This window comes from Polyodon spathula, chromosome 17, assembly GCF_017654505.1.
Source record: "Polyodon spathula isolate WHYD16114869_AA chromosome 17, ASM1765450v1, whole genome shotgun sequence".
In the NCBI taxonomy this organism is placed as follows: domain Eukaryota; kingdom Metazoa; phylum Chordata; class Actinopteri; order Acipenseriformes; family Polyodontidae; genus Polyodon; species Polyodon spathula.
The window spans coordinates 9,686,996-9,699,025 of record NC_054550.1 but is presented as its reverse complement, the minus strand read 5'-3'; the positions used below and the strand labels follow the sequence as shown (position 1 = coordinate 9,699,025).

The window sequence follows — 12,030 nt, the reverse complement described above, 5'->3', positions numbered from 1 at the left end:
AGCACCGGTGCACTTGCATTCATAATTCACTTTTTATGCAACTCAAAATTGATACATGAGGTCTAAATTCAGAATCATTTCATTGTTTTTTCTTTACCTGCATTGTTCGTAATCTGTTGCATCTTACCTTTCCTAGCAGCGGGTTCCATTCCAATGCAAAATCATTTCCAAATGGGCATGGGTTGATGACATGTCTGTAGCCCAATTTGGTCCAATGTTGGTACATTAGGCCAGTCTTAATGTCTGTTGCAGATAAATAAATAATCATAAGGAACTTTTTACAATGCTAGGTTACATGTGCATACATTTGAAATCAGTTGAACTTTTGTGTTTAGACTGAACTAAATGATACGGTATACTAATTTCACAGAATGTTCTTTTATTAATACTCTGGACATGCATAATCTATAGCTACATTAAAGTGTTTTGTACAGGTTTGAAAGAATACTTCACTAATACTCATTGTAACCCTTTATTGCCAAATGTGGCTGCAGCATGCCTGTGACAGGATAGCTGGGAGGACAGAGACTCGGAGACAGTAAAACTGCAGTTAAAGCACTGCTGCGCTGTTTTAATCAACAAAAATAAATCAAAAAGTCAAACAAAACACTGTTCACACAGCCAAAAATAAAAGGTCAAACAAAAACTGTTCAGGCTGGGCAGAGCCTTCACTGAACTTTGTAACACAAAACAAATTTAGCAACACAGAAACACTCGCCCCAAAACACCGCCAACAAACAAACATGCCTGCAGTGACCCCAGGCGACGCTGGCAGCGGACCCTCAGGAGGCGACGCTGGCAGCGGACCCTCAACAACCCTAGGAGACAAAAAGGAGACACCAGCAACCCCAAGCGATGTGGAGCAGCAGGTAGGCCCAGGCGATCCAAATATGGCATCCCTGAGTGGAGCAGGCGTGGCGTCCTTGGGCGGTTCAAGGCAGGCGTCCTTGGGCGGTGCAAGGCAGGCGTCCTTGGGCGGTGCAGGCGTGGCCAACAGTGCAGGAACCTGTGGCCAGGGTGGCAGAGGCCAGACTTCCTCCTCACTGTCGGCCAGTGGAGGCAGTTCCAGCTCCTCTGGTGGTGGAGGCGGGTACAAAAACCTGTTTTCCTCTAGCAGCACGGCTGGAGCTGAGGTTGCTGCCGGCTCCTCCGACAGCAGGGCTGGTGGCGCTGCCGGTTCCTCCGACAGCAGGGGTAGGGCAGGTGGCACTGCCGGCTCCTCCGACAGCAGGGGTAGGGCAGGTGGCACTGCCGGCTCCTCCGATAGCAAGGCTCGTGGTCGGCATCTCCGCAGGGCTCCCTTCAGCAGTAAATAAAGGGGCTGCTGTGCAGCACCAGCTTCACACCCTTGTCCCCCCCAAAAAAAGTCTGGGGGTTGAGCCTCCCGTTCCACAGAACTGTAGCTCCTTTCCCTCCGGGTCTTGGGACGGCAGCGACGGCTCCTCCCCTCCCGGCTCTTGGGACGGCAGCGACGGCTCCTCCCCTCCCGGCTCTTGGGACGGCAGCGACGGCTCCTCCCTCTCGTACTGCGTGGGGCAGATGGCCACCGTGTGCCAATGTTCATACATTTGAAATCAGTTGAGTCTCTTTTTAAAAAAAAAAAAAAAAAAAAAAAAAAAAAAAAACAGAATCCCAGCTGTCATTAATACTCCTGGACCATGCATAATCTATAGCTACATTAAAGTATTTTGTACAGGTTTGAAAGAATACTTCACTAATACTCAGAGTCTCTAGGGGGCGCTGTCCCACTTCAGCATGCCACGTGTGACAGGATAGCTGGGAGGACAGAGACTCAGAGACAGTAAAACTGCAGTTAAAGCACTGCTGCGCTGTTTTAATCAACAAAAATAAATCAAAAAGTCAAACAAAACACTGTTCACACAGCCAAAAATAAAAGGTCAAACAAAAACTGTTCAGGCTGGGCAGAGCCTTCACTGAACTTTGTAACACAAAACAAATTTAGCAACACAGAAACACTCGCCCCAAAACACCGCCAACAAACAAACATGCCTGCAGTGACCCCAGGCGACGCTGGCAGCGGACCCTCAGGAGGCGACGCTGGCAGCGGACCCTCAACAACCCTAGGAGACAAAAAGGAGACACCAGCAACCCCAAGCGATGTGGAGCAGCAGGTAGGCCCAGGCGATCCAAATATGGCATCCCTGAGTGGAGCAAGGCGTGGCGTCCTTGGGCGGTTCAAGGCAGGCGTCCTTGGGCGGTGCAAGGCAGGCGTCCTTGGGCGGTGCAGGCGTGGCCAACAGTGCAGGAACCTGTGGCCAGGGTGGCAGAGGCCAGACTTCCTCCTCACTGTCGGCCAGTGGAGGCAGTTCCAGCTCCTCTGGTGGTGGAGGCGGGTACAAAAACCTGTTTTCCTCTAGCACGGCTGGAGCTGAGGTTGCTGCCGGCTCCTCCGACAGCAGGGCTGGTGGCACTGCCGGTTCCTCCGACAGCAGGGGTAGGGCTGGTGGCGCTGCCGGTTCCTCCGACAGCAGGGGTAGGGCAGGTGGCACTGCCGGCTCCTCCGATAGCAAGGCTCGTGGTCGGCATCTCCGCAGGGCTCCCTTCAGCAGTAAATAAAGGGGCTGCTGTGCAGCACCAGCTTCACACCCTTGTCCCCCCCAAAAAAAGTCTGGGGGTTGAGCCTCCCGTTCCACAGAACTGTAGCTCCTTTCCCTCCGGGTCTTGGGACGGCAGCGACGGCTCCTCCCCTCCCGGCTCTTGGGACGGCAGCGACGGCTCCTCCCCTCCCGGCTCTTGGGACGGCAGCGACGGCTCCTCCCTCTCGTACTGCGTGGGGCAGATGGCCACCGTGTGCCAATGTTCCCCACAGCCGGGGCACAACCTCCACCACTCGATAGTCTCTTTTAAAAAAAAAAAAAAAAAAAAAAAAAAAAAAAACTCCCAGCTGTCATCTGCGTCCTCCTGGGCCAACTCCATATTCAAAATTTCTATTATTTATTTATTTATTTATTTATTTAAAACTACAGTCCCACTCAGAGTCTCTAGGGGGCGCTGTCCCACTTCTAATACCACGTGTGACAGGATAGCTGGGAGGACAGAGACTCAGAGATAGTAAAACTGCAGTTAAAGCACTGCTGCGCTGTTTTAATCAACAAAAATAAATCAAAAAGTCAAACAAAACACCGCTCACAGAGCCAAAAATAAAAGGTCAAACAAAAACTGTTCAGGCTGGGCAGAGGCTTCACTGAACTTTGTAACACAAAACAAATTAAGTAACACAGAAACACTCACCCCAAAACACCTCCAACAAACAAAGGAATTTCCCCCATTTTTATAGCATGTGGCTGGAGCCTAATTATCAATTACTCAATTAGCTCCAGCCACATTCTCACATGTACTTTGGCAGGGATAGGAAATTAACCCCATCCCTGCCAACCACCACCAAATCACCACACAACAATATTTACAGACAGGGCCCTGCCCTGCCACAATGCCCTATAAGTTAATTTCTGAAGACTCTGTAAGTTTACAGTAGCTGTTGCTGAGTCAGTTTATGGCATATACAGTAAGAAAAAGGAAAACCGCATTTGTCCGTAAAGGGTTATAGTTTACAGATATTAGCATCAGTGTTGAGTCATTTGCGTGTTGTGAGCACTGCTCCGTCTGTGTCACTCGGCTGTCTCCTTTGGAACAGGACATACGAACACACTCCGGTAAAGCCGCGGACGTGACAGACAGGCGTGATCGGAGACGCTGGTCAGAATATTTTTTTAATCAAGTCTGGGCAGTTTCACTCATGCACAGGATCCTGGACGTTTATCTTGGTAACCTCTAATGACATAAAAATGGAGAACCAACAAAACAATACAGTTTAGTTAATACACTCTATGAATGTAGGCCTATTAGTATCATGGTGTATTACCCTCCAATGTTTACTTGAAATGTGTCCTGTATACTTACCAATACCTGACCAACTTTAAGATAAACTAGAACTGCCAGGCAGTTTTACGGCTTCTAAGCTCAGTACCAGTTAGAAATTTTGGAAATTTTAACCGTAGAGAAGTCAAAGGTTACAGGCAAGGTGATTTTTGGATAGAGCACATATGGTTTCTTGTATGTGTTCCATAGTAACCATTAACCTAGTTTTACATTAGACAAGTGGAGAAATGTTGGCTCAATATGTGTACTTCAGTAACATGTACAGGTAAGTTTTATTCAGATGTATACAGATAGAAATTCATACTTCTGCATGGTGCATGATTTTTCTAGGCCCTCAAGTTTTAGCTAATCAGAAAGAAAACACTTGTACGGGTTCCCCGAGTGTCTCACCTGGTAAAAGCACAGCTTGTGGTGTGCAGGGTGAGTTGTACAGTCATGGTAGCGCTGGTTCGCATCCTGGCTGTGCAAAGTCGCCAGTCTGTCGATTTGGCTCTGGCACTACCGTTGGTTAGGGAGGCAAAACTAGCAGGGACTGTTTCTCCCCATTGCGCTATAGCAAACCCTGCTGGTCAGGCACCTAGTGAGCTCTGGCAGACATCTGCAGAGGGCTGGCCTTGTCCTTCAGCGGACGGTAGCTCACTGACATCTGCTTTCAAGTTCCTGGGTGTCAAAGAAGCTGGCTTGGTCGTGGGATCGGTGGACCCCCATTGAACCTTCAGGACTCCTGAGATGTCTGGAGAATCACTGCAGTGAAGGGAAAAAATGGATTGGACATTCAAAATTGGGGAGAAAATCGGGGGTAAAAATTTTGCCCAGCTGAATAAATTGATTGAATGATTTGTTAACTCAGGAAATCAGTGTCTTAACTTTTCTCCTGTGTATCGGGAGGTCGCCCTGGAAATAGGACGTCTGAGGTCACACACTTTAGGCCAGCAGTTATGCGTGCGCACAGACTCAGAAGCAGCTGAGGTCGCAGCTCAAGTATAAACAGGTGACTCAAATGATAAGAATGTTTTTGTCTAAATCCTCTGTATTTGAATTGTCTTGACTTTAGCACAGTCAATATTTAAACATTTTACTGATGTGTATGCTAGAGTCATTCACTTACCAGATGTCCTTAGATGGGTATTTAAAAGTTATGTGATATGCTTTTCTGTTGTTGGGTGTTGATTGTTATATGTACATCATCATGCTATAATACTATAAAATGTTTTTTATTTGGGGGGGGGGGGGGGGGTTAGATGGAAGCAAAAGCCTTGTTACCAAACCTTTATTGCTGCATTTAATTGTGTGAGATCCAGAATAGTGTGATTAACAGTTTGATAGGACTGGTCTGGTATTCTGGATATTTGAATTTTGATAGAGTGCAGGAGCATACATTCATAGCTGTGTTGTTATCTAAGGTAACTAACTAGTAATAACCATGCTCAGATTAAAAGATTCTTGTAATACCACCAGGAATGTAATGTCCTATTTATTGGAAGGGATTTGATAAACTGCCAGGTAGGGAAGCATGGTTAGGCAAATTAATGTGCACAGTCAATGCTTTAAATTAAATAGTCATCATCAATTAAATTCACAATTGTTTTTGTTGTGCACATTATTTTAATTCAATTAAGATAACAAGACTTTTTTTTTTATTAACTTCATTTTTTGCAAAGCTTGCATTCGCCTTTCAAGTGTCTCCATCTTCGATAACGGCAGTACCATCAACGATGTATAACTGCTTTTTGGTCGCAGGTATCGACTTCTTTCAATTTACTTTTTCTTTACAACATTTGAATCGGTGACATCGCTTTGGAGCATGCAGGCGCTGGTGCAGGCTGTGTGTGCAGCAGAGCGAGAGGCTACAGCTGCTGTGATAACGTGTTGCAGTCAGTGAGCTGCCGATACATTTTGCAAAGACAACAACTGAATACTGGCGGTCATGTTAATGCAATAAATTGTTAACAAGTTTAATTAACTCATTAGTAATTAAAATTAACAAGGTAATTTAACCTGTCATCCCACAACTTACTAATTGTGATGGTACAGAAATACTTTACGGATTTGAACGCTTACTGAAAAAGGTAGCTTTAAATTCCTTGAGTAATTAAACAGATACTCCCTATAGTACTTGAAGTCAGGCGAGTCCTTATTGTCTGGGCGGGGGCCCAACATTCATGTACGGCCTGATGATCACTTCCTTATGTTACAAAGAGTCCCGAGTATGCAGTCTTGGGAACAAAGAATGTTCTTGTTTTTGTCCTTCCATTTTTTTTTTCTACTTTAAATACAGAGCTTGAATTTCATTTTTGTGTGCTGGGGGGGTTTTCAAAGATTTTAAAGGGGGAATGGCAAAAAAAGAGGCACTTCTGCATTATAAAAAAAAACTATATATTTTACTGCATCATCATTCACACTGGTGTTGCTTTAAAATAAGCTGCTTTCAGGAGACCCAACAGCTGTTCATCACTGTGAGACAGAGCACTCTCCATTGCTTTTGCCATTGCCTGACGTGAAGTTCTCTTTTGCTGCAGCAGAAGAAAAAGGTGCTTCTCTTTTTAACCAGTGCTTCATGTTTTATGTATATTTAACTACTAGATAGTTTGTGCTGCATGTATGTAACATATCAAATGAAAGGCTGCACAATGTCCTTTACTACTGTATAAGTTGCAACAGGATCAGGCATACTATATGTGGTAGAGATAAGAATATATATTAACAAAATAAACGCTTTTCCAAAAAAATAATGTTTGGTCACTGCTATATATATTGTAATCACCCCTTGCAGTCTAGCTGTTATAATAGACTCAAAACAAAACCTAAGCTGTGAACTCTGTAACATGATGAGAGGCTTAACTTCAGGTGATCGTAGTTCCGGCTAGGAGTACCGCATACACACCCTGAATACGTCTTGGGAAAACCCAGAGTCTGTACTTTTAAACAAGTCAGGTAGGTGGCTTACTCTGGCTGAGTAATATGTGCTTAACCTTCAGTGCGCTGGCGCCCCAAAATGAATTGAAGCGCAAGTCACCGCTTGCAAAATGAGACCTAGATAGACTTAATTAGTCCTTTTTTTTTTCAAAACGGTTTACTTATTGCAGTGTACTGAGTTTCTATAGTGCTTAAAGTTAGCGGCTGAGATTCACGTACGAGAGAATAGTCTCCCGCACCACTTCTATTTATTTTTAACCAGAACTACTCAGAATGCGGCTCTACTGCTTTCGTCACTGACACCCTTAGAGATTATTGTAGTGTTTCAGGTATTCTAAATTGGGTGGAAAATACAGTAGCTTGGTGTCTTAAAATATCTGCAGGATTTTCCCACACTGAAAGTTGCAGATATTTGGGAGCAACTTGGAAAATGCACGATTCCGTGATCCCGTACTGAAATTCAAGCCCTGAAATAGTAAGTCAATTCTATGGGGAATCTGCTACAAAAGTGTACTTTCTTTTTATGAGGAACTATTGTAATTAAAGGTCCTGTAGATTTTAGCATTTGGAAGGTTGTTAACACTGGTTTTTTTGCATAACAGCTTGTTGGTTTAATCTAGTTGTAGTAGTTTAATATATACATATTAATATGAAGTTCAGAAAATGAAATGTGTAGCTTCACATTGATCTTGCATTGTATCATCTTATCTGTACAAGAAAAACACTTCTATGCAAATGGCCATGCTGTGGTCGTCTTAGAATATAAATGTGCAAATGTATTTATTTATTCTCAACTTTTTAAAGAATCTCAATCAAATAACTAATATTTTCATACATCTGAAGCCATAAATTCACATAACAGAAAAATAGATCATATTTGACTTGTTTTAAAAATGAACATATTATATCATTTCAGAATTTTAAATATCTACAATCTAGGTGTGCATTAAAGAGGAGGTGGGGGGCTGTGCACTTGCTACTTGTAATGTAGAACAGTTTGTGTTCGTGTTGGTCTTTGATGTCTTTCAAACTCATTCTTCAATGTAATTGCTGCAGTTAAGGCTGTCAAATGTATTAATTTTTTAATAGTCAAAAGGAATGCAGTAGAGCCTGATCTTAGCTCAGGGAAATTGTTGTATGTGAGTTAGACTCAGGATTTTGTAAGTGACATTTGTATAAACTATGCATTTTTGCATTGGAGCCAAGAGGATGTTGGATTGTCATTTCTTTGGTTGCTATGGCACTCAACAGAATTGTGTAAACGTTGATTATGAATACTATTATTTTCAGCAAATGAGCAGTAACCTAAACAAGTTTACAGAACTGCTGTATGATTAGTTTTAATGAAAGCATACATAATCTTATCCTATTAATATAAATTTCCCCCACATTTACCATGCAATAGAATATTAACAATGTAATTTAATCTGTTTTTTATATTTTTAGTTTCTGGCGATGGAGAGGCATTGGTGAGTAACAGATCTTTTATTATTCTAGTTTTAACAAATGAATAGCAAAAACCGTTAAAATACTCCAAAAAAGGCGTTTTAAGCTAATTTTAATATACTGGTCTTTACTTTATATATACTGGTGTTTATTATGATGTATAATATGAGAACACAAATTGTCTCAGGATCATAATGTGTTTTCCAGGATGAAGATTCTGAATTCAGTTTAGCGGAAGATTTTGAAGTTGGACACTTTTTCCGTGAACGGATAGTTCCTCGGGCAGTGCTATATTTCACTGGAGAAGCCATAGAAGATGATGACGATAATGTAGGTTTTCCTGTATTTAACAATAATACATTAGTTAATAAATAAGTATGGGGTCTTTTATATTTGTAATGTTTAAGTGTGTGGGTTTTTTAAATTTTTATTTAATAAAACATGTGTTTTTTTCACATTTTATTTTAGTTTGAAGAGGAGGAGGGGGAAGAAGGTGAGGAGGAGGTAGGTTGTTCAATTTTGCTGTTTTTTGTAAGTTCAATTTCTGTGGCATCTTATGTACAAAAGACAGGTCTGCATGTGCAGTTTGAAACATGTAAAAACAGAAAATCTGATTATTAGTAAGAATTTAAACCTGCAAGAGTGCTTCTTTGTTGGTAGCATTTTTTTCATTAACCCATATAAAGATGTTGCAGTAAAAAATACATGAAACTACATTGGACTGCTGCTTGTACTGCATTAGCATCACAATCTCAGTATTCTGTTTCTGCATAGAGCCTTGTAACCCACTATGTTTTGTGAAATGAAACTAAAGTGAATACAATATGCATATTTAAGACTGCACAATCAAATCAGTATTACAGCCAGTATTCTGCAAAGATAACCAGCCCAATCTGCCACAGAGTCCCACATGACAGATGTTTTTAATAACCTAAATATTTATGGAGGATTGCTCAAGGCGTGCCTCTTGATGTCTGGTTATTGCTCAATTATTTGGATATGGCCCAAATCACTATATGAAGAGGAATATCTAGAGAAATAGGTATTGATGCAGACTCCCATTGTGTTCCAATATAGGTTTGGGAGGAGGCATAGTTACATTCTCCCTAATTAAAACATTTAAACACATACTGAATAAAACTAGGGAGCGTGTCCTTTTTTTAAAAAATAATACAGTGCATGTATTTTCTTTTATGCAGTTCTGCTTCAAATATGCATTTTGACTCTACTACAGGGGTTTATGAATTGGTATCTACCATTTACTGGTTTTGCACATGCAGTTTAGTACCTGCTCAGTTGTCTGATTTATTTATTTCTTTAACATTTCTTTTAAATAGGAAGATGTGGATGAAGATGAAGAGTATGATCCTAAGGTCTGCTTTCAGTTGGATTAAATGTTGAATGTAACACCAGGCTTTCCCCAATGCTTTTCATTCTAGGTTCCATTTGGACTAGCACCCTGCCTTATTTAATTGTGGGGTTTGTACCTCAATTAGATCTGGTAGATTAAAGGTTGTTAAAGAAGCTCATGTATTTATTACATTTTTATTTATTTGAGTTAATACTTTGGAAGAATGGCTTAATATAAACACTAGTGATCCTCATGGAAGTGGAAAACCATGATGCCAATTCTAATAATTTTGACATGGTTAACTGTGGGTATGTGGGTTCAAGTTATGGTAGCATATATATTGGTTATTTAGATCTGTTAACCAACACTGTGTTTTTGTATACCCAGTGATAGAAAGTAAGTTTACCACATCAATGATATGGTGCATTGATCTGGTAAACTTACTTTCTAATCACCCTATAAAATATATATATATATATATATATATATATATATATATATATATATATATATATATATATATATATATATATATATTAATTTAAAGCATCAAAATTTCAGGTTGTAACGCAACAAACTGAAAACGTTCCAAGGCGCGCATATATATATAGATATATATATATACTATATATAATATATATATATATATATATATATATATATATATATATATATATATATATATATATATATATGCGCATGAAAAATACTTCTTCAAATGTGTATGGAAAAAGAAGATGTATTAAGACAGTTGCACCTTTACCTAGATTTTTTTTCTATTGTGTAATTAACTGGTTGGTAGCTTCATTTCATTGGTTTTGGTGAATGTCCAGTGATGTCCAACAAATGTATGTATAATATATATATATACATATATTTTTTTCTTCCTCTGTTTTAGGCATAATTCATGTGTCAATTCATACATTTCTAGGTAAGGAAGAATACACTTTTTTAATTTTATTTTTTGTTTAATCTTTAAGCTCCATCCCTGTAGCTCTTAGACTGTACCTCTTTTTTTCCTAATATACTGAATATATAGGAATTACAGGTTGATTTTCAAAGATTTTGCTCTGTTCCATTTTTTTTAATGCCAATATGCTCCTCAATTGCTCTCGTGCAAAAAATGACTTTTTAAAATTTATTCCTGCCTGGTTTTGTTCTGGAGCACACAATTAAATGTTCATGTATCCATTCTTATGGTAATGAAGGACACACCCCTTTTAAATTCTCTTTCCTCTGCCACACAGAGTATGGATGGTTAGCCAAATGCAGTTTCTTTTTTTATTATTTAAAAAATTGCCCGTATAAATAACGTGTAAGCTACCTGAGACCAGGTTTAAGAGAAAATGAAATTTTGCTTTGAAAAACATTATTTGCTTTACATGAGACCACAAAAATATACAAAATATGATACCAATATTTGTGATCCCGAAATATTGAACATCCAGTATTTTGAACGTCTGTACCTTGCTCTCTCTGGCTGACAGTGTGGGCAGTTTCAAATTAAAAATATGCGGTATACTGAACAAAAGCTTGTTCAGTAATTTTCAGATCTCATGTGAATAATTTTTAGAGGTTTTTGTATTTTAAAAAATATCTGAGCTTCCCTCTAACATCCTGCAGTAGCTAATTTTGGAAATGTTGAAATTAAATTCATGCATTTAAAAAGTGCAGTTTTTGATTTATCATTTGAATAGAAAGCCATCATGGACAGTCCAAACTGATTTACATTGATAATCCTGTTTTATAGCTTGCTCCTCATTTTACACCACCACAAAGTAGGTGTAAAATAGTGGCTATATGCTCTTTTCATTTTTCAGATTGTACCTCTGTGATTGCTCAGATAAAGGCTTTTGAAAAGTGGAGCAGTGCAAAATTAGCTCACAAGCAAAATAATTGAAAAACAGTCTACTAATGCACAGAGCGTATGAAAACATTCATATAGAAATCCTTGAAAAAAACATGCTGAAATATGCAGTGTTAGCTAAACCTATGAATAATGAGATATTGCCATATTATCGATGTTAGGACATGCATTTTCTTCATATTTCTGCGTCACTTCGGTCTCCTATTTATCATAATTATGATTAAATATATATGTGATTTTTATTTTTTCCACAGAAAGAAGCAAGCCAGCCTACTGAATGCAAACAGCAATAAACAGAGAGACCCACTGCCACGAGATTAGCGGACAACACCATGTTAACCAAATCTATCAAAATACTCCAGCCTGCTGATGTGGTTACCTTCTCAGTGCAGCACAGTCTTGGCTAAATAATAATAATAATAATAATAATAATAATGGTTTAAGCACATGAATTATTTTTTTCCTCTAACATTAACTTTTTTTTTCGCTTACCTTTGTGTATTGTAAAATGCAATTTGAAGCAAAAATAAAGCTACATCCTGGGTTCCTC

At 39.8% G+C, this 12,030-nt stretch overlaps 1 protein-coding gene across 2 annotated transcripts in view; it reads left to right on the top strand.

The window, feature by feature from the left end:
• The window catches only part of LOC121329773 (nucleosome assembly protein 1-like 4), a 29,810-nt gene extending 19,266 nt beyond the window's left edge, over positions 1-10,544 (top strand). The window contains exons 10-14 of one of the 2 annotated variants that reach the window (XM_041275555.1): positions 8,263-8,285; positions 8,470-8,592; positions 8,731-8,766; positions 9,600-9,635; positions 10,512-10,544. In XM_041275555.1, the coding sequence (XP_041131489.1) occupies positions 8,263-8,285; positions 8,470-8,592; positions 8,731-8,766; positions 9,600-9,635; positions 10,512-10,517 (224 nt within the window). In that variant the 3' untranslated portion in view covers positions 10,518-10,544. The remainder of the gene's footprint in view (positions 1-8,262; positions 8,286-8,469; positions 8,593-8,730; positions 8,767-9,599; positions 9,636-10,511) is intronic. The other variant, XM_041275556.1, reaches the window with a different exon arrangement.
• The last annotated feature ends 1,486 nt before the right edge of the window (positions 10,545-12,030 follow it).